General features: G+C 34.8%; 1 protein-coding gene across 12 annotated transcripts in view; it reads right to left on the minus strand.

Annotated features, from left to right (window-relative positions):
- Positions 1-24,585, minus strand: part of LOC113055476 (voltage-dependent L-type calcium channel subunit alpha-1D-like) — an 82,371-nt gene that overhangs the window by 48,849 nt on the left and 8,937 nt on the right. For all 12 annotated transcript variants that reach the window (XM_026221812.1, XM_026221811.1, XM_026221822.1 and 9 more), the window contains 5 exons: positions 12,416-12,555; positions 7,538-7,701; positions 6,228-6,380; positions 5,785-5,978; positions 4,704-4,807 (listed from right to left, as the gene is read on the minus strand). In XM_026221812.1, coding sequence (XP_026077597.1) covers positions 4,704-4,807; positions 5,785-5,978; positions 6,228-6,380; positions 7,538-7,701; positions 12,416-12,555 — 755 coding nt within the window. The remainder of the gene's footprint in view (positions 1-4,703; positions 4,808-5,784; positions 5,979-6,227; positions 6,381-7,537; positions 7,702-12,415; positions 12,556-24,585) is intronic.

The following is a 24,585-nucleotide window of genomic DNA, read 5'->3' on the forward strand; positions in this document are numbered from 1 at the left end:
ATGGAATCCAAACCTAATTTCGCAAAATTGCTTGATCTGCAAATTGTGTATGTTGCACCACAGGCACAGCATTTGAATCTCTCCTGGTGGAATATTAATAACCCTGCAGCTCTAAGAAATGGCTTGTAGGATTTACGGACACAGGAAGGAGATTAATTTCACCCTTCCAGAGTGGTCACAAAATCTGTGCCCCCGTCTGAAGGAAATGAAGGGCAAGAGGATGAATATGAGAGTCATAGACTGTCTTTGGGATGTAAAAAACAAAAGTGAAAAAATTGAGTCACCTGTCTGGCTCAGGACTCCTTCCTCTCCTCCATCTGCCCTGCCTTTCTCTGGCTATTTCATTATCTCATCTCCTCAAGTTCTTTTTGTCTCCTTCTGTCTTAACTAATCTCTGTATTCTGTTCAAGGTTCATGCAAAAAATTAAGAATCCAAAAATGTACAATATAAGTTATGATGAAATAAAACTTGTAACCTATATTGACATAAACTACCATTCAATACCGTTCAAAAGTTTAAGGTCAGTAAAATTAATCCTTTTATTCAGCATCAATGCACTGAATTGATCAAAAGTGACGGTAAAGTCTTATAAAGATTTATAATGCTGTTAAAGATTTCTATTTTAAATAACTGCTGTTCTTTTAAACTTTCTATTCAACAGTGCATAGAAAATGTCTCAGGGTTACTTGCGTAACTCGTTCTCTAAATAGGGTATGCAGCTATGATTCAATGGGAACATTCCTTTGGTGTGCCGAATGTCTGAAACCCGTGTGGAATCACACCAATTCAATGTCTGATGGTGCAGGCCCCACCTCGATGTTACTACATCACCCACTCTAATACTAGCTACCACACCATCCAGAGGAAGCAACACTCCTGGTAGAATGAGCTTGAATACCTAGCAGTGAGGAGAGACCTCAGACCTCATAAGCATCCCTTCCAATGAAAAATTCTATGTTTTAATGCAGCGCACCCTCTGCAGCTAACACCATAACACACCAACAATTCTGAGGATTTGCGCCATTAACTAGAGCTGTCCACATAGAGCAAACAGGGCAGAGGAGATGAAGCCTCTCGTGCTCAACAGAAGCAAAAGGAGGACAGAAGGAGAAAAGCACAATGACCTGGGAGCGAAATGACGTGGACAAGACCTTGAGGACATAATGCCTAATACCATGCACAAAGAGATCAAACAATGTCTTCCTAAGAGAACTTTGTCCGCATACCTATGAACAGCAATAGCTGCAAACCAAGCTGTCAAAGTGGTAGCAGCCGCTCCAGACGCAAACATCTCCTGCAGAAATTTCAGCACTGAAACAATCGGGCAGTTGACAGTTGATCACCACAACTAAAAAACCTTCCACTTGGAAGATTAAAGCCTCCTAGTAGAAGGAGCCTTTCATTATCAATGGTTTCATGAGCATCCAGAGGAAGACCAGAGGCCACAGCTGATTGCCCTTAATCATCCACACTCATAGTATCCAAATCTTGGGTTGAGGGTAGTTATATCCTGCCTTTGAGTTGAGATAGCAGGTCTTTTCTGATTGGAATCTCCCATGGGGTGTGCTCTATAAGGGAGACTAGCTCCGAGAACCACGTCAACAGCTGTCGACAGGAGGCGGACTCTGTACTTTCTCACTCTGCACAAGACCACAGGAATCAACTTGATTGGAGGCAATGCGTACAGCCTCAGATCCGGCCACAAGTGGGCAAAAGAATCTATCAACAGAGGAGCCGGGTGTCATAGGGAGAACCAAAGGGGACAATTCCTGCGATGTGAAGAGATCCACCTCAGTCCTGCCAAAAAGATCTCAGACCTAAGCCACTGTCTGGAAGTTCAGCATCCAGTTCCCCGACCTGAGTTTCTGCCTCGATCAGAAGTCTACTGTGAGGTTCAGAGCACGAACCACTCATGAACTGCTCTCAGAGAAAGAATCCTGTCATGCGCCCAAAGAAGGTGGCATGCATGCCTGTCCAGTGTGCACGATTGTCACACTTTTAGTAGGAGGAGGGCCGGCCACAATGGACAAACTCCTCTGAACTGGAAGCAGCCCAAGGAGCAGCACAAGAGAGGCCATTGCCAAGAGACAGAGGTCTCTGCAACATGTGCTCAACGTAACATGATGGCCTAGCTTGGCCCGCATCGAAAAAGAATTGAAGAGGACACTCCAAGAAAATAATCCACTGAGAGGGGGTGAGAACACTCTTCTGAGCATTCAACCTGAGACCAAGAAATCAAAAATGAAAGATGTACTGGTATGCCTTTCCCCCAAAGGCCACCTGAGGAACTTCCTGTGCTTCTGAACAACCTGAATATTAAAGAGAGCATCCTTCAGGACTATAGTAACGAACCAATCAACTAATCACACAATGTCATCTAACATTTAAGGAATCAGTATTGCGTGTCTCCGGGTGTGGACATGAATAATCGTGGGCAAACTCCACCGGCGAATCTGTGCAAGAGAGGAAGAAAGAGTGAGGCCAGTCAGCTCACTCTCTATAGCATCGACTCCACATCTGAAACTCAGACCGACGGGAAAATGGATGACTCCTTTTCAAAAACCATGAGCCTTGGATGAAGAGCTATGAGACAGAGATTCTCACAAAATGTACAGTTAGAAGAGCTGTAAAAAGCCTCATGCACGTGAGACAAATCCATACATTTAATACGCTTACTGTGTAAGTTGTCGCTCGCAATAAAGTGAGAGATACGTTGGCTGGCAACGATGAAACTCCATAGCACTTCACCACGAGAAGAAACAAGGTTCCAATGAATGCAGTTGCCGAAGTGCAATAGGGAAACTCAACGAAATAAGCATAAAATGAACCAGATAAATCTTCTAGAGGGCTAAATGACCACTTCTGAAGGAAGAAAATCTGAGAAGATGATGGCGTGGTTGCTAGTATTAGATTAGATGATGTAGTGACTTCGAGGTTAAGCCTGCTCCATTAGTCAATGAACTGGCATGATTCCATACAGCCTTCAGACAATCGGCACACCGAATGGTCATTCCCATTGTGTCATAGCTACACGGCATTGAGTGAACCTATGAAAGAGAAATATTAATCAGCACTAAGAGCTAAGAGCTTTCTAAGAGCAGCAAATCAGCATATTAGAATGATTTCTGAAGAATCGTGAGACACTGAAGACTGGAGTAATGATGCTGAAAAATCAGCTTTGTTTCACAGGAATAAATTGCAATTTAAAATATAGTAAAATAAAAAAAATATTATTTTAAATGATAATAGTAATATTTAATAACATATTTTGATCAAATATGTACATACTAAACATTTGTACTTAAGTGCTGAATTAGTAAATCATGCTAATGACAGGTTTTTTTATACCGATGTTGAATTAGCATCATTCGCCTGCTTTGCCCTAGTCCTTTAGTCTAAACAGTTTAATTTCTCAGAGTCTGAATCACTTCCTCTCTCACAGTGTTTCGCTCAACCATTTGACTTAATAATGTCATCAGTTCAGAACGATCAAACACAGCAGATGTGAGGATCTTTTCACAGCACACAACACATCAGAAAACACCTGAAACCTATATATATAATATATACAGTCATGGAAAAAAAAGGACTGCAAATACCCCAAGCAGATCCGTAACTAATTTACAGTAAATCTAAAACTGATTGTTCATCTAAAACTGAGGTTTGTCTTTGTTTTTAGATTTGGGAGATTAGAAAATATTTTCACTATATTTTACCATAAATTTGACTATAACTATTTATTATATATATATATATATATATATATATATATATATATATAGTGTATGTTCAGTTACACTAAAACATTCGAGTTAATAGAATAGAATGCATATTGAAATGCTTACAGTTTAGATCAGTTTGGACCATCATAAAATCAAAGACATGTATTAGATAAAAGTATTAGATAATCCTGATCTGTTACTGGCATAGACTGGATTGTTTAAGGTAAAACAACATCGCTATGATGGGTGACCAGGTAGAACCAGAATGAAATTACACAAAACCATTACACTGGTTAATAAGATGCAATAGGATGGTTTAATACATGAATAAATAAAATATACTTAAATGAAAAAGAATGTATGTATATTAAATTATTAATATTATTACTAATACATGAATATCTGTTTATTAAATTGTGTAATATGTAATAATTACTTAATACATAGTTTATTATTTTTATTAGTAGTAATAGTAGTATTAACACACAGACACTAATGTAACAAAAGTTGCCCAGTCTACCTGAATTCACCCAATTAAAAAAAAAAAAAAAAAAATAGTAGTTTGCAATTTTTGTCTATGACTCTGGTATAGATCCAAGATCAGGTCTATCTTCAAACTTCATGCTGAACTCCATGCAGGAAAACCTTCATATCAGAAGTTGAGAGAAATGACAGCAGACATAAAACCACAGCAGTCTCCACAGCACACAGCGCTTCTCATTCTCTTACCCACTGAGTACACCCAGGACAAGATTCAACACAAAAAACGAGCCCAGAATGATCAGACTAACAAAGTAGATCCACGGCGTCTCCCAGCCAATGGCGTCATTCACCTACAGGGGCCCAAACAGGATGTTAACCCAGAGAGTGAGGTTACATTTAGCTGAGAGAAACTCCAGGGATGGAGTTTAGTCTTGGGAGAAAGAGAGAAAAGAATTGGAGACAAGGGCCGTAGTGAAGAGAAAAGAGGAGCTGCTCACCCGCTCAACACACCCAGAACCAGGTTCAAGACGAAGAAAGAGCCGAAGATGACCAAGCTCACAAAGTACACCCAGGGCAGCTCCAACCCCATAGCATCATTCATCTGAGAGAGGAGAGGAAGTGAACGAGGAGGAAGACAGAAAGAGAGAAACAATCAAAGATTGGGTGTTTGAAACAGAAACTGTAAGGAGAAGGTTAAAAATAGTTCTAGAGAAGACATTAGACTCAAAATCAAACTGGATTTCAGTTTTAACACATTTAGATGTTTTGAATAAATACCAGAAGGGTTTCACAAGTACAACGTCTTATAAAAAAATTGAGTGTAGGATGAAGTCGATAAAAAGAAAATATAAAGAAGTCCCACACACTGTCCAAAAGCATGCAAGAATTGTACTGCATAAGCTACATTTCAGAGACATTTGTCTCTGTATATATATATATATATATATATATATATATATATATATATATATATACACATTCCTAACTATTTCATATTTCATTATATATATATATATAATCCATATATACAAATTATTAAAAGCATATACACATATAATAAAAAATATTTTAAGTGATTATTTAAAATAATTAAATATATGTATACTTTATTATATATATCTATCAATTGTAAAATTGTACCTTTTTCCAGGGGGCAAGCTTCAATACCATGCATGCTGGATTATGCATATTTTGATGTTAAATTTGGGCATGTCAAATAAACAGTTACTTAGAACTTTTGAGGGTGATTCATGGGGAATCTATGTTGAAAATCTATCTGAGGTTTATTCTGCTGTAAATGAAGTGTGCTGTGATGGAGGAAAGACATTCCAGCGGATGATGTGAAAGGTGGGTGGATCTCATCGGAGCACACTGGTCAGTCACAGACCCTTGAGTTCCCGCTTCAGTGTGTGGGCTGCTAGTTTGAGCTTCTCACACTCTCCTCAAAACAGTAATGACTGTACGAGCACTTCATCCTCTCCGCACAGATATAATTATTGACTAACATTCATTATACAGTACGCCAACAAGAAGACGTGCTAGCTAGGATGCGAGAGGAAGTAGCACGCTAATACTAACCCAGTAGAGCACATCCGTCCAGCCCTCCATGGTAATGCACTGAAACACAGTGAGCATGGCAAACATGAAGTTGTCGAAGTTCGTGATGCCTCCGTTGGGGCCATGCCAGCCCTCCTTACACACCGTGCCGTTAATGGGGCATGTGCGGCCATGACCGTTAACAGCACACGGTGCGGGTTCGTCCTCTATTATTTCTGCAGAAAGAGGAGAGAAGATAAATCTAAACAAGCATAACAGTTCAAAACACTTTACAACAATGCATGAATTGCAATGTGTTGAAAACATAATATTTTTCTTATATTAATTTTTTACAGCATTTAAATCAAATAAATGCATCATTAGGGAGCAGAGACTTCTTTCAAAACTTTTTTTTTTTATTACTGGACCCAAATTTTTGAACAGTAACATATCAAGATTTCTGTTGGCATAAAGGTCAAACACACCTGTTCCCTGAAAGTAACAGGAAGCATGCATTTTTCCAATGAAAAGCTCCAAACCGATGATGGCGTAGATGATGATAACGAACAGAACCAGCAGGGCAATGTGGAGGAGGGGAACCATGGCTTTAATGATGGAGTTCAGCACCACCTGTAAACCTGAGAATATGCTAAAATATGTTAAAAACACATGAACATGTACATGCATGCAAATTAACACTCATCCACAGGAGCATTCATTTGGGTGCATGTCAGTCCAAATGTTCACATCTAACTCATATTGCATAGACACAGACACACATTAGTGTCTTTATGGCAATGCATTTGACAGCTTGTTCTCAGAGAATGTTCCTGAGGGGATGCAGCAAGGAATGCTGCACATTTCCTGCCATATGGCCACATCATGTGCCTTCTCTCACCCAGCATCCACCCCTCTGCAGGGGTCCAGCGCACTGGGGACTCAGAAAGGGATGCTGTCAAAGTGCCTTATGATTAGTGTCGGGCAAAACTACATAAAAAAAAAAAAAAAACTTTAACTAGAAGCCTTGAATATGTAATCAGCTCTACCTGATCTTGTCTGAACTTCTTTTATTTCTCCTACAAAAGGGTTAAACCTTGCTGAACATGTTGGCAGCACACTAATTAAAACATTGGTATTAAAAAGATCCTAAATAAAACATACATAAATCAAGTTATTGTTGTTAAGTAAAACTAAAACCATGAAAACATTTGGTAACACTTAAGATTAGGGTACACATATTCACTAATATCTACAGTAGAAAACTTCTAATTTGCTGCTTATTGATTGGAAGTAAGGTAGTTGGTGTAATAGTTATGTTCGGTGTTAAGGGATGTAGAATATGGTCATGCATTAATATGTGTAATAATGTACTAATAAACAGCTAACATGCTTTTAATATGCATTTTAATAAGTTAACTATTTAAAAGTGAAAAGTGGTATCTAATATCTAAAGTTTAACTTAATATTTTCAGTATAAAAAAGTAAATATTAACAAAAAAAAAAATTGCAGTATACAGTAAATACTGTAAAAAGTGGTAACCAACGACTATAATCTTAAAGAGCCATTTCTACCCAATTTAACTCAAATTTGTTTTGTTGGTATAGATTATTTTATATTGGACAGTTGTATATTAGATTATTGTATATTGCATAAATCCAGTTAAATTAGATATATTTTTTTCTTTTTTCAGTGTACTCACTAGAAGTTAAGACCATAAAAACTTTAAACAGGGACTTTCGTGAGTAAATGTATTATTAGTAATGCCTAATGATGAAGGTTTTTGTTTTTACTCACTGGGCACTCCTGAGACCAGGCGAAGTGGTCGCAGCACTCGAAAGGCTCTGAGGGCTTTGACATCGAAACCTCCTGGTTTCCCTCCATGGCCGTGAACGGGCGGGTGGCTCACAGAATCCTTCTCCACATCTTTGGTCAAAATTTCCAAGACAACACTAAACAATCTGTGGGGGGAAAAATCTATTAACTCATCGATACCACTGAATATCAATAAAGTATAAATAAAGAAATATAAATAAAATTCTTTATTTTAAAAAAATGGCTTGGTATCTTTAACAATTAAGCTGATTGTTTATGTCTTACAAACCTCAAGCAAACCAAGCCCGCTTTGATTTAGACTGATTCAAAGATAGCTCAATCTCAAAGATCTGATTTAAAGAGCTCTTTCATTTAAAAGAATCATTGGAAGTCATTTTTTGTGAACTGGACTGCAACAGAATTGTTTTAATATTATTTATTTAGTATTACAGTATTTATTACTATTTTAAATTAGTTTTATTTTATATTTTCAGTTTTTTATTTCATAGTTTAAGTTTCAGTAATTCTGTTATGTGCTTTTGTCATTTTCATTAGTTTTAAGTTAGCTTTATTTCATTTCAATTTTAGGTTTTATTTATTTTCAGTTATAGTTCCAAAGCAAGATTTAAAATTTTTGTATACAGTACTTTATTTATTTTTTTGCAGTATAAAACCTTATTCCTTCACTATATACAAATCAGAAGAATAACCTCTATTTTATATCTTACAAAAAAGTATAAAAAAATCTAGTTATACAAACCTAATATACGTTCTTTGAACCTAATATGAAAGTTGTTTTATAGAATTGCTTGTAATCTTGATGTAAAGTAGCAGTATTATAGCCAAAATATCAAACCATCTTTGTATTATAAAATAGATAAACCACATCCAGCTTCACATGTCTGCGTGACCTTTCATCAATGTGCCAAAACAGAAACAGCAAGACATTCAATCTGAACAACATCAGGCAGCATCATCTGTACACATGACAAAAAACAGCATGTGATGACCTGAAAGGACCATGGTGCACATCTGAATAATGATGTACATACAACAGCAGATACAAATAATAAAAAATTTATTTGTGTCAAAAATTGTACTTTGAATGCATCCGCTTCTATTACAATAATCACAAGCCTTATTAACGCCAGTGCTTTGCCCTTTAAAGAGTGACTAGCTATCTGTGAGTATTCTTGGCTAATCTTCAGCTGCAGGGGGCTGCTGTGCAGGAGCTAAAGATCAAGAGCGACAGCCCCGTGAACAGAGGGATGAGTAGGTGAAGAGAGAGAGGGAGACAGCTCTTCTGCATGAGGCCAACTGATCGAAATGTGACCTAGCTACCCAGTGGACTGTGTGTGTATGAGTGAGATAGAGACGCTTATAAGGAAACACAGAGAAGAAGAGGAGAATGTGCACAGAATGAGATGATCTACAGAGAAGCAAACCGGCTGAGTGGTTTTATATATATATTAATTAATATATATATTTTTTTTACATACTCACAAACACTTTCTTACGAAGCCCCTCACATGAAATGCAAGGAAAATAAGTGTGTGTACGATTTATTAATTTGTTACCTCGATTTATAAGATTGTGCGCACAATTTAATAATTTGTGCCCTCATTCTAGGTAACTCGTGCACACGTTTGAATCATTACCTCCTAACAAGTGCTGGTGCTTTATTCATCTTCAGTAGGCTACGTATCACAAGGCTTTTGAGAATGTCTCTATAACTCATTGCCAACTCAAAATAAAACTATAACTAATTATTATTTCATGTGCATGATTTACCTACAACGAGGGCACGGATTATTATATCGAGCTCATGATTCAGGCCGTGCTTAAAACTAGGGAATTCATTAAATCATCTGCACGATCTAGTAAATCGAGGAAACTAATTATTAAATCATGTACACAATTTTCTTAAAACGAGGGAACAAATGATTTAATTATGCGTACGATTTAATAAGTCGAAGGAACGGATTAATAAATAGTGCCCACGTTTCTTTTGGTGTTTGGATTAGATTCAAAGAAAAATTCTGGGTTCAATCAACATACATTTACTTAAAAATGTAATTTTTTTAATGTTTTTGAAAGTCTCGCCATGGCTGCATTCATTTGTTCAAAAATATAATAAAAACAGCAATATTGCGACATATAATTACAATTTAAAATAACTTTTCTATTTTAATATATTTTCAAATGTAATTTATTTCTGTGATGCAAAGCTGAATTTCCAGCATCATTCGTCCAGTCTTCAGTGTCACATGATCCTTCAGACATTAGGGCTGCCCCTATAATAGTCGTCTAACATTTAGTTGATGAGAAGAGGCTTAGTCGACCAAAATTTTATTAGTCGCAAAAAAAAAAAAAAAAAAAAAAAGTTTTACATACAATATATTCAGTTTTACATTTAAAACCATAAAACTACCGTAAAATTGGTTAGAATAACTTAACAGCTCAAATAATAAATCAGTTTTAATCATAGAATTAATTTAAGTGTATTTCTGAAATTAAATGCATCACATCTCCACTTTTAAATAATCAGAAAAATTGTCCCCATTAACTTTCAACACAAGTATTACATCATAACACTGATTTTGGCTCTTTTTTTATTATTGATGATGAGTCTAAATAATTTTTGTAGTAATCAACATTTAGCTACAGATGCTGGTGATCAAGCTTGTAACTAATAATGAACCCAGCATATTACTTTAATTATCATTTGAATGTAAATGAGGTCTCACTCTTCATGCAAATTAGATTTCATGAATATCAAGTTGTACATAATTCTCAAATGGCACACTCTCAATAACCACTGTATAATGTATAGATGTTATTAAAGCAAACGCTGAATGTAGAACGACAGTGTCACTTTTGAACATATGTTGCTCTGTTTTCTTTTTTAACTGATCAATATTGTATCTAATAATATTACTTGACCACAGTGTTTGTTTACACCAGCTGCGAATGATTGCATGATTATATATAAAATTAAAAAATTTGCCAAAATTATATTGAGGATAAAGACACAAAGAGGTGTCAACTGGCAAATCCGGAGCCTTTGTCCACAATGAATTTAAAGATTGACATATTTTCAATGTGTAAGAAGTGTCTAAATTTAGTATTAAAGCAAATGCTCAATGTAGTAATCCAGAGGACATTTTATTTTCTGTATAGAGACAGAGCAGTTGTGTTACGCTGCACAAGTGTTTGTCAGTGTAAAAGCACAACGTGATCCTGATGGTGCAGTTACACTGCTAATGCTTACACACTGCTTATGCATGCGCAATGAAACAGGCCTGAGGCACGGACAAAAGACGAGCAGCTTCCTTCTTCATTTTATCTTTGGGCTTCTGCATCTTTTTTAGGCTGATACAGTAGAAAGTGACATGGAATTAATGCATTTCAATGAAAACCAGTCTGCGGAGGTTAAGGATTCCTCCTCTTCTACCACATCAGTTGATATAAAGCAACTAAGGCTGGCAAACAGACACTGGAAACATGGTTTTTAACTATATTTCAGCTGAGAATAAAAGAGTGAGTAATACAGTCCATGATGAACTCTAATCTAAAACCAGGAGGTGCTCCACAGAGAAAGACTGCAGCTCAGGTCTTTTCTGGGTCATTTAGCCGCATGAGGAGTGTGTGTGTGTGTGTGCGCGCATGTGTTGGGAGTTGAGGAGAAGGTGAAGAGCCTCAAAGGAGGAACATTTGTGAAAGTGACATTCTAGAAGATGGTGGAATAAAGGAATCAGGAAAAGAAAGAAAATGAGAAGATACATTGGCATTAAATGTCTTAACCTTAAATGCCATCCCTCTACATATATAATGCTGTTCAAACGTTTGGGGAAGGCAAAAAAATGCTTACACTAATAAAACTGAACATAAAAAATTGGGGGTTTCCATTACTGTAACTCATGTATATAGGCTACTTTACAAAAGTCTGGGGTCAGTACAATTTAATTTTTATCATATTTTTATTTATTTTTTTAAAGGGAGAGAGAATTTTTAAATCAGCAAGGATGCATTAAATTAAACAAAAGTGACCTTAAAATGCAATGTATAATATGACAAAATCTATTAATCAAAGAAATTAATATATATATATTGTGAGAACATATAAATGTATAGTGTATAGATATAAATACATATGCGTATTGTATATTGTATATATAAATAATATAAATAAATGCATTTTTTTATTTATCAAATTGTATTTGGTCTTATTACTTTATTGATATGATAATATTATCAGCTGCTAATGTTTTGGCAATATAGATGTAAAATGTACAAGAAATCAAGGGGGCAAGAAATCAAGGAGGAAAAAATTTAATTGACAGAAAAAGATGTGCTCAAGGTGATGAGTTAACCTTTAAGTTAACCTGTGAGAGTGCACTCCTAAAAATAAAGGTTCTAAAACAAGGTTTTCACAGCAGTGGCACTGAACCATTTTGATTCAAGATTCAAGATTCAAGATTTTTATTCATCACATACAAAATTATATATAGCATATATAACCAGCAGTGAAATGTGAGTCAGGTCCGCTCCATGGACAGTGCAATTATTAAAGAAAACAACACAGATGAAAATATACATAAATAAAGCTATGTAAGAATGAAATAAAAGTAAACAATAAAAATATAGGAATAAAAAATATAGCCGTCTATATTTGTAGACAGCTCTTAAAATAATGGTTGTTTTCCTTATTGTGAAGAACACTTTAATAGTCAGAAGAACCTTTTTCACTATAAAGCACCTTTTGTTCAATGGAAAGGCTCCATGGATGTTCTTGGAAACATAGAACCTTTATATTTTAGAGCGAAGCAAAGCTTTAGAACACAAGCAGATAAAACATACCCTATGACGACAATGACGAAATCCAGCATGTTCCATCCGTTTCGGACATACGCGTTCTGATGCATCACCAAGCCGTACGCTATGATCTTCAGGAAGGTTTCGATAGTGAAAATGATAAGGAAGGCATATTCGACTGTTTCCTGTGAGAGACAGAAGAGGGATGTAGAGAAACAAATCAATAAGATGAACAACTGAGGAGAGTGTACAATAAATTCAAAGAAATATAACAGCTCACTGCCAACATTACTCTGTCAACAGACATGCATGAACTTTACTGGATTTGATCGATCACACAATCATAGCCACAAGAGAGTTAACTTAGTCTGTATAGACCTCCTTACAAACCAAAATCAATTATTTGAGAGTGAAAACAAGTGAATTAAGTCAAAATTTAAAATACAGTTCATGATTTGAGTTTTATCATCATGTCTAACACAAACACTCACTCAAGTTTAAATGGGTCATGAAATGTACAAATCTAAATGTCTTTGATATTTAGACATATATAAGGAAGCTTATAATATGGTCGGTAATTGAGACTTATTTCACAATTCATACTTTTCTCACAATTATAAGAATTGACATAGATATGAGATATAAACTTTTGTATTGAGGGTTTATTTTTTGCAAATTTTCAGTTGATAAAGTCAGTATTGTGAGAAAAAACGTGCAAAAAAATCTGAAGTGTGAGATAAAATGTCACAGTTATGTTTTTTTTTTTTTAACGGTGATGAAAAAATAAATAAAAAATAAATAAAAAAAAGAATTGAGTACACTCAGAATTTTTAGGAAAAAAAAACATGAGAAATTATGAATTGCAAGGAAAAAAGTAATAAATAAATAATAATAATAATATAATAAAAACATGTGTTCGTCACTTAAAATGAAGAAGAAATGTTATCATTTTTAACTCAAAAAGCGTTATAAACGAACCTCCAGAAACATCGTATAAATGACCCCTACAGTATATATCATCACTCTTTTATATCCATGTCTTTGAAACTGTACTAGCATAAACAAATTAACGGCGTCTAAAATTGTCATTGAATAAATGTTATGAGGGGAAATACTGTTCCTTGTGATTTGCCTTTTAGTTACTCCGTGACACCTCAACAACAGTGCTACATTACTAAAACTGAAAGCGTATTGTTTTCGAAGCATTAAAGCACGTGGCTCGGTAATGGCAGTGGCTAGTGGGTTGTTTTCTCTGCATTGATGGTGTTAGACACAGTCATTTAACTTGTCAAATAGCATCTCTTTATACAAACACACACAGACTCAAGCTTTCTCCTTTATGTGTGTGTGACAGCTGTGCAAAGGTTGCACAATGAAAGAGGTTAGTTGGTGTGTGTGTGCGCGTGCATGTGCGTTTAAGTGTAAGGACATTTGGGAAGCTTTCATATGCTGTGGGCCTCGTTTTGCCAACATTTTACAGACGACTGAATGGAGCACTTAGCCCTGTGTAACAGAGAAAGAGCCTTTTGTTACTGCGGGAAAAGAATAACCCAGGCTCACTGGTCCTGCTACTACAGAGAGAGAGAGTGATATGAGTGACGGCAACAGAGAGAAGTCATCACCGTACTGAAAATGAGATTTTTACAGGATGTCAAAGTGACAATCAAAAACAGATGAGACAAAAGCAAAAAGAAAGAAAGAAAAGGCACTTGCCAAAATTCTAAGTTCGTACACATTTAAAACACATCTATCCCTAAAAATCTAATAATGACAACAATACATATTTAAATAGTAAATTATTTATACATCATGTAATGTTATTACATTTGCAAATAGACTACTTGTTGTATTCCCTTTAATAAAATAAAATAAAATATTTTAAATAAAATACAAATTTAAAAAATGTATCAAAAAACAGACAGATTTCAGTGGAGCACCGTCATGAGAATCCCAATTGTAATAATTCTGATGTTTAATAATATAATGTAATCTATATTATTGTGTGCACATATAGATTTGATAATAAAATGTATCAATGGTTTTATATATATGTATTAATTAAGCAATTAAACGAATTTGTGTGCGAAATTTTTTTAGTTTAATTGCTTAATTAATTACATTTTTTTTCTTCTGATTTTAGGGAGAAACATGGTCAATATTTCTGTGATATTCAGCAAAAGAGCAAGGAAATCCTATTTTAAATATGACCAAAATGACTAAATGTAAATGTAAATGCAACCACTTTAAATGATGGGCTTTGCTTTCAAAACCGCCTTTAACTTATTACATTGAGCAAATGAACAACACTGAAACAAATTTACCAATCAAATAAACAAACAGGAGCAGAAGAGCTTCATTAAGCGATATGTGATTGAGGACAATGTGATACAGCATTCCCAATCCATTACCCCTCTACTTTATTCATCCATCAGCAGAAAACAGAGAGAGAGAGAGAAAGAGAGAGGAAAACAGAGGCCCTTGGGGCAATCCATAAATATCTCTGACTCATCTCTGCTTATTTATGCTCTAAAGACTAACTGTACATACTATCTCTCTCTCTCACACACACACACACACACACACACACACACACACACACACACACCATAATTAGTTTACTAAATACAAAAACATCTCATAAACACATTCCCTAGTGTTCCACACATGCAAATGTCACCTTCAACATCAAAACCTCAACATCCATTTTATGATAATGAAGTCAGTTTTAATTGTTTTGGTTAATGTTGTGGTACATTTTTGTCAGGGTATTTGTTATGAGAAAAAAAAAAAACAAACGAAAAAAAAAAAAATCTACCTTAGTTCAAACCTAAAGTTACAACACCTTATTGAGGGATTAAAGAGCAGCATGGACATTCAGCAAAATATCTTATTTTGTGTTCCATAGAAGAAAAAAAGCATACATTATTTGTTTTAGAGGGAAACATTCCTTTAAACTCAAAACTATGTCAAGTAACATTGACTGATCTGACATCAGTACACAACTATAATACAAATCAAGTTTATCTATTAAAGTAAAATCAATACAATATAGTGGAATAATAAAAATGAATCCGTGTAAGAGGAATCTTACAGGGTGAATTAATGAAATCATGTAACTGCTTGATGGAATTATTAATAATAAACTGATTCACAGAAAAATGTGAGTGGAGAAATGCTGCCATAAATTAATATTAAATCCATCAAGAAGGCTAAATTGATTCTGATTTTGTTCTTTTTAGTATTTTGATTTATTCTATAATTGCTAAATACAGCACGTCATTTAGCATAATCACTGGTTTGAAATAAAGCATGCAAACAAATGCACACAAACACACACACACAAGCAAGCAAATTTGTGCATGTGGTGAATAGCTGCCGTGACATGACTCAGAGTGACATCATGTCGAATATCATCCCGGAAACATCACATTGTCCTCTGTTCAAAGTAACAGAAAATATACGACACATATCAGCACATGCACTACATTCAATGGCAACAAAATATCAATAAATCAACTATGACTTATATCAGTCATTTGAAAAAAAAAATAATAATAATAATCATACAGCTTACAAGATCAAATTCACAAGCAAATTTTTTAGATTTTATGTATGGTATTTGTCCATGCAGAATTCACCATAATGATGCTAGGATGTTGCCAGAACACATCCACACACATTTCTATTTTATTTTATTTATTGTTATTTTTTTCATACTAAATTCATTTTTTAGTTTACCAAATTTAGTTTTAGAGCATAGAGATTTAAATGAATTACATTTTAACACATCATTCTAATTACCTGTTATACCTTAATTTTATTAAGGAAAATAATAGCATATAATAATATGCAATATTAGACAGAAGTCCCCAAATGAAGACAATTCAAAGACAATATTGTGGCAAATGAGTAAAATAATAGACTAAAAGTTTCTGTCTGTCTCAGACAGAATGTGCATAAGAATGGCTGCTTATCAAATACAAGGGAGAACTTTCTATGAAATATTAATGACTGATTATATTTTAGTCAATGTATACTTTATTTCCTGTGAGCTTTTTAATTTTATATGCCTTTTTTTTTGTTTTTTGTTTTTGCATGGTCTAATAAATCCCATATTCTATTATAAACTGTAGTTTGCCTTTTCAGACAAATAATTTGACAAATAATATAACATATTCCTCACATTTCGAAGGTTTAATTAATTTACTAATTTATTTAATTAAATTAATTGCAGGTCCAAAAAACTTCAATACAGTAGTAAATTTGAATTTATAGAGCAACCTTAACTAGATTTTTCTAAAGCAATAAGTTTGCAAGATTCTTTTTAAGTATCGTTAATGTTGAAATTTACAGTGTTGATGTAATAAATTGTATTGTGAGCCCTGAAGGCTTTGAAACCCATTTTTTTTATGTATAAATTCACATGCACACTGAGGTCTTGATGTCATTTGACTAGTAATTTCAAGGTACAGTAGTAGAAGCATCGTGACACGACTGAAGTTTGGAATTTCTGAGCAACAGGACAAATGCATTTTGACATTTCTCTACCTCCTCTACTTACGTTTTCTCCTTCTCTCTCTCTCTCACTCTCTCTCTCTCTCTCTAGTCTCTATAGATCAGTCAGTCTACACCAGAAAAGCTGGAGGGAACGGAGACCACTTCATAAAGTCGCCCCTCTACCTCCTACGGTGCGTGTTTGTGTGTGTGCGGGCTTGTTGAACAAGAGTGACAAATAACCGTGTCCCAGCACAGGAAGTGCTTTTCTCCAGAAAAAAAGAACAGAGGAACACAAAAAGAAAGGATACTGATCCCAAACACGCTATAGAAATATGATGGTATTCGCAATGACCTTGCAGTGATAAACTCTGAATGCATGAAGACAGGCAGATGAATGCAGCATCTATTCCACCTCCTCTCTCGCTCTCTCTCAGCCATGCGATCCTGAATCTCATCTTCTCGTTCAGTAACCCAGCAACAAACTGCATCCTTTCACATGCTGAAAAACTGCTCAGAATCAGGTCTTCGGTGCTGTTCCACCCCTTGCCACTGAGGGGCAGTGTGTAGGGGTGGCAGCGGACAGACAGGAACATGCAATAAATGACTGAATACTAATGAGGAGATAAAGCTCCTGCACCAGAGATCTCCCTCAAAACATAATCAACTGCCATCATACTGTTATTCAACACTGCATCTCGAATTACATTCAGATATTCATTTATCACACGATGACCTCTGGAGCAAAGCAATTTCACCTGAAAATGTGGCCTCTGAATGAACAGAGGGGATCGTCATTGCAGAAACATTTGAGCTAAAGTGCAAAAGTGTTAGCTCACCACAAAGATTCCGTTGTTATTTATATATGTCTGTGTGTAGGTCAAATCCATATAAATTCATTAAAACATTAAACACAATTAAGCAGCTCTTTGATAATGAACGTGGAAGGCAACCAGGGGTGTCTTGAAAAATACACAACTTCAAAATCTGGGATCTGTATGTTAAGAAGTCTCTTATAATCATACAGGCTGCATTTATTTAGGGCTCTGTCATTTCTGTCAAAAGATTAACTTTAAAATGTTAAAATTTTAATTGTTGAACAGTTAACTTAAACAGAAATATCATCATTTCCCAGAGACTTACACTCTACTCTGTTTGTGGCGGCACTTTCCCTGGGGGAAATATATAAGTCTTATTGAAACAGGCTTATTGAAAGTGCAAATTCATTCTCTGACAGCAGGAGGCGCTTTAAGGGGCGACAGAAACAGCGGTTCCCCCGGCAACACCTGTAATCAAAGAAACCTACTTTTCAGGCATTATAGGAAAGATTAAAGGGAATAGTTCACTCTCAAATTAAATTTTGATATGTTTTAGCTTACCTCAAGGACATCCAAGATGTAAGTTTCTTTGTTTCCTCAGTATTTCACATTTTTATATTTTTTAGGTCAAACCGTTCTTGTGTGTGACTCACATAATGGATGTCTATGGTCACCACCTCAAAGAGCATGCACAGAGGAGTCCAAATTAAACAATTCCCCATCATAAGTACACATTGATGTCCTAAGACACGAAACGAGCGGTTTGTGTGAGAAAACGAACAATAATTATATAATTTTTACCTCTTGTACACAACCACGTCCAACTGATCTGAGTGCGTGAGTGCTTCCTGATGTGACGTGCGCGCGCGCTCTGGCTTTAGTCTCTGCAAGCGTGGAAAGCCCCGGATGTGATCTCTCGTTCGTGAGATCACAGAATGCATAAAAACACCCGTGCCACATTTTGATTTTGAAACATGCAGTACTCAAGTTTATTCAACAAAGTCAAAGCATTTTGGAAATGATATTGTGGAGGGCAACCACAAATAAGTCAATGTGTGGGAAATCCTGAATATATTACTATTGTACAGTAGAATTAATGTACGTTTCTAAGTGATAACGCTAAAATTGTTCTTTAATGTTTTAATTTTCACATTAAATCTCTATTGTGCAGCACTATGTTTGCCAAATTTTTTTAATACAATTTAAATAATTGTAAATTTGCCAAAATATGTAATAACTGTTAAACTGTTTAATTGCTAGCTATATATATATAAATATATATATATATATATATATATATATATATATATATATATATATATATATATATATATATATATATATATATATATATATATATATATGCAGAACAGGTTTCCTGTTAAAATTAAAACAAAATAAAAATATTTGCAAATTATTGCAAAAAGCATTTGCTCATATATATATATATTTCTTTTTATTAGGCAAATTATAGTGGCTTAGACATTTTAAGCTTGATGTAAAGCTGCACAATTAATTTAATTTATAATCGCAATTACAATTATGGACGCCACAATTAGGCAATCATTCAAAGCGGTAATTAATCGTTCAAAGTCCACTTATGTTATTATGTGTGGTTAAGATGCTTTTTTTATGTTATCTTAAGGGTTTTTTCCATTGTTTTAATTTTAGTATAACTTTATAATAACATATATATATTCCTTTTTTTATAATTTAAAGAAGAAACCAGTCCGATGTATGTTTGACATTTGAGGTTTAATACTACAGAAAAGCACTAAAAGTTTTTTTTTTCAAGTTAGAGTGTTTTTAGCTTGTTTATTTTCATATAAAAATATGGCATGCTGTTGCATAGCACAATGTTATAAACATTATTCAGTGTAAAGTCTGATAATTGTAATTAATAACCGCAATCACAGTTTCAAGAGAATAATCAAAAATTATGATTTTTGTCATAGTCGAGCAGCCCTAGCTTGACGCAAAGTAAAACTTCCAAAAAGCTAATAGAAAAATGATCAAATTTAACCAAACATTGACAAATGCTTCCCACCATGTCCAAATAAGCAACAGAATGTCCCATTCATGCAGTAAATAACTTCAGTCAGACAAAACTCCACAAAGTAAGGTTGTATTGTATCCAAACATCAGCACAGAAGCAACCGAGCTGAAGATAACTAGTGCATCTAGTGATGTCTTTGTAAGGAAAACAGTAGCTAGTTAGTAATTCATAGAGGTTTCATTTCTAAAACAACTTACATTTGACACATGGACAGTCTTCTTGGATCAACATGTCTTGTTTAATGTAACAGAAATCCTTATAATTATCCAGAATCTTTTGTTATCTACAATTCTAGTCCAGTTATTTTCAACCATCACACCACAAATATTTTGGCTCTGCCAAAAATAAACTACCTTTTATATTATGGCTGTATCTGCTTCCCTGTGTGTGCCTCTGCACATTAGTAAGTGTGATTCTGAAATCTGACTTGACTCAATAGCCATCAGCAAGATCGCTTATTAATGCCTGAGCACGAGATTACCTAAGGAAAACTCATGTCAGAGACTCGTACACACACAGTATTCAGAGCAGCACCACCAGCAGCTTAGGTATTTGTAAAAGCTAATAATTTAAGAAAAAAATCTCCTCAACTCTATCTCTAAAAAATAAAAATGTTTTATTTATTTTTTTATTTCAGAAAAACAAAAAGGGGTTGTTAAAAACATATTTCTCCACCTCTAAAATTGATTTTCTGTTATATAATAATATTGTAATGCTGCAGCCTAATTTTCAAAGTCAAATCAAATCACAATAGATAAAATCAATCCCAGCTTATCATTTTCTCTCATGAGGTAAATGTTATCCTGAAGGGAAAAAAAATAATTAAATTAAATTAAATATTAAAGATTTTAAATATATAAACAATCAATGAAAATAAAAATTGAATCTAATAAAAAAAATCTATTTCAGATCATTTTGATGATCAAGCCCAATCACAATAGATAACATCAATCCCAGATTATCATTTTTGCTAATGCATTAAATGAATGTTATCTTAATGTAAAAAAAAAAGAAAATTTTAAATATATTAAAATTAAAAAATGTAATTTCTAATGTTGAAAAAAATATCTATATTATTTCAGAAAATGGTTATGATCAAATGAAATCACAGTAGAGTAAATCAAATCCTGGGTTATAGTTTTTCCTCACTAAAATTCTGCTTTGCTCTGAAACATTTACGATTATGATTGCTACTGGCATTTCATGCTGCTTCTACATTAGAGCATGACATTTACATTAATTCATTTAACTGATGCTTTTATCCAAAACAACTTAATGGTACATGTGCAAACACATGTTCATAAATGAAATGGCTGTAACTATTACTAATTAATTGTATTAAAGACACAATTTGAAATGTTAGTAAATGCGTTGAGAGCATGTGAACTAGATCAAGCTCCATGACTCTCTCTCTCTCCCCTCACACACTCCATTACACAGAATCCTACTAATCGAAATCCATATAAAACACACACAGTGTGGCACACAAAATCAAACACTTCCATCAATATCACACGTGCATTTACAGAGGAACGGACAGTGGCTTTCCAAAGCCATCAAACCCACACACGCTAAGATAAAGAGCACTGGGAAGTCAGCGCATCTGGTGCAAATAAGCAGTTAGCTAAGTGATTAAACATACACTTGAGCCTTCATCACCGCTGGGGTCCAGACACACAAACACACACGTCTCATTCCCCTCAGAGAAATCCGTGGCTTCTCCTCTTAAACAGGTTTCTGCTTAACATCTTTCTTTTCCTCATACTTCTTCCTATGGTGCAGTTTTGCACTTGGGACCGATTCCCTTTCAAATTCTGCTCTATTTTAAGCTAGTCTTATCTCACAGTGACTCTAATTTGGGTTAAACCTGACAAATGTGTGAAAATGATGGAGTAAAGCTTACATAAGCCAATATGTACTATTTGTCTTTTCTTATATGGATAAATGTGCTTTATAATGATGTTAACATCTGAAAAAAATATATAGATTGTGGTCAAAAGATTCATAAAGGTATTAGTTTGCTAGTACCAAAGTACTGCATTTTGAAAAAAATAAAATTAATTAATTATTGGGTTTGGGGCAAAATGCCACTGAAAATGACCAAAATGCTAGCTAATTCAAACTGTGTGGGCCAAAAAGCATCTTGCTTTGAGTGTAGTATTAATAAAATCATATGCATTACACAAGATTCTACTCTAATCCAAGTTAATCATTCTAATTATTCAGTTGAAAAACTTATTTAAATGAATTAACTTGAAATATTTGTCAGAGTGTCCCATTAAATCCACTCCAGTGGGCATTTAACTCCACAAAACAAAATGCTTAATTTTCCAATACTACTATCATCATCATCATCATCTTATTTATTTGACTTTATTCTATGAAATACTTTGGAGTACTTAAATTAGGTAAATTATGACATAAACCTAAATGATTACATTATTGTGTGTTCCTGTAGCTCAATAGGCAGAGCACTGCACAATCAAGCGCAAGGTTGGGGGTTCGATTCCCCGGGAACCCATGATATATATAAATTGATAGCCTGAATGCACTGTAAGTCACTTTGGTTAAAAGCGTCTGCTAAATGCATAAATTAATTGTTTTTTTAATTTTTAATTTTTAACTTAATTTAAAATTTACATAAAGTCGGATCATTTAAATGATTAAACATGATCTTCAAGTCAAGTATGTATTTTACATGCTGTAAAAAGTGACAACCTCCCATCTTTAATTACCTAGCTTTTTTTGTTTTGCAGTTTACTAATACGGCTCTGTGCTGTGAAAAAATGCATTTATAAATGTCTAAATATTCCATGTAGTCAATGAGATAACAAAAACAGCATGCAGAATTATAAACGAATTAGAAAAATGCAGTTTAAAACAGGCACACTGCAGGGCAATGCAGTCACAGAGTGTGTGTGTGTGTGTGTGTGCGTGCGTGCGTGTGTGTGTGGGAAAGGTTGCAGAATGTGAATATTACTGGCCATGAAAAGGGCACGCTTGTACACAGCAGTGTTCAGCAGGAGCTGCCTGGAGCCTTCAATCTACTGCTAGAAACAGTCAGGAATAACCTTATACCAGACTATGTGTCTGTGTTTTTGTGTCTGATGAAGAAATGTGAGTGTCTAAAGAGTCTTTGTGTTGCTTTAGACAGAGATACCAAATTGTGTTTTTCCTCGCTCAAACCTGCTGCAAGCTACATTTCTGAGCGACATATTGTATGCAAGGAAGGGCAACCACTAGCCAAGTATGAATACTTGAAAATACTTGATAGGTATGTCATTAGCGAAGCAAGAGCTTTGGGCTTCAGGTTGTGTTGCCTGTTTCTTAAATACTTGACTGAAGATGTTCCTTTTTTGGCAAAATGACGCATGATCTATTAGAAGCAGAAATCTTATAGGAACTGATAACACTGAGTTGTAACATGAAATAATGAAGTTGTATTCTACAGCAGACTCACCACTTAAACGACAACTTTACACCTTAAACAATACAAGCTTATGTACGGAAAATACATTTGAGATCCACATTACCATTTTTAAACCTTTCCTGTTGACTTTCATTCCAAGTGCATTAGTGTAAACTGAGAGAAGGTCAGAGTTATTGTCAGTGTTTTGTGCATCACCGACGCTTGACTCCTTTGAGAGTTTTCACTTTCTGTACACCAATACGCAGCCCTTTATCACCTAGAAAGGCCAAATGAAAGCTGAGACCTTTGGGTAATGAAGTCCCTTAGAAATAGGACACCTAATGCACAGGGAATCCATGCATAAAAAGAGGCATAGAAACAGCACATAACACAGCACAGACGTTATCGTTATCATTCTTCTGTAGAGGCAAAGGTACATGGCTGCTGTAATATACACTGAAAAAGCATTACATTATTCATAACTGTGTGGCGTAAAACAGGTGGTTACTACTTAAATAATGGAGGTCTGTCCTATTTCGCAACGTAGTTTGTGGTTAATAAAAATAAAGATTGTGATTGGTATGATTATTTAAAGATTTTTTTAAGTCTGTTTTGCTCACCAAGGCTGCAGTAAAAGTTGTGAAATATTACTGCAATTTAAAATAACTGTTTTCTATTTGAATATATTTTAAAGCGTAATTTATTTCTGTGAAGGCAAAGTTTCATTTTCAGCAACATTACTCAAAAGAACAGCAAATCTTTGAAACACAAATCTTTTAGAACATTATTAATATCTTTATAGTCACTTTTGATCGTGGTGATGATTTAATGTGTCCTTGCTGAATAAAAGTATAAATAAAAAAATTAAAAATGACTGACTTTTAAACAACAGTTGTGAGTACAGTAGGGAATTTGGTTTACATGAGGAGATGTGGTCTCTGTGTGCGCTATGTGATAAAGTTTTGCTTTGAAAAACACTTAAAAAGTTTTGTAGGATCTAAGAGACTAATCCGGACCCCTAATTGGAGTCTCTGATCTAAACAAAACTCCCCTGAGCTGCATCTACAACCACAACTAAAACTAAAGCTAAGCTGAGGAAATGGAGAATTACCAACCTGCTTTCTTTTTCAGTAACAATGCTTGATCTGTGCCACAGATGCTATTTCTGAGCTCTCTGTGCTCTGAAAGCAGCCCAACCTCATGCAGTCCCGAGGTGGGTTGGGCGCTCTCTGTGGTGCTGAAATCAGCCATAGACAGTCTCTGTATTCATTTGCTTGGTATTATATGAGGCAGGAATGTGCTGCTAGGTTGTACACATCTATTTCTATTCCTCGCTTTCAATAAGATATCACAGCCTTCAAACCCTTCGCAAGCCACTTAAGCTAGAGAATAAAAGACACATTATAAAATGAGATACTGGCCTAAGAAAAACACACAC

This window comes from Carassius auratus, chromosome 36 (genome assembly GCF_003368295.1).
Source record: "Carassius auratus strain Wakin chromosome 36, ASM336829v1, whole genome shotgun sequence".
NCBI lineage: Eukaryota > Metazoa > Chordata > Actinopteri > Cypriniformes > Cyprinidae > Carassius > Carassius auratus.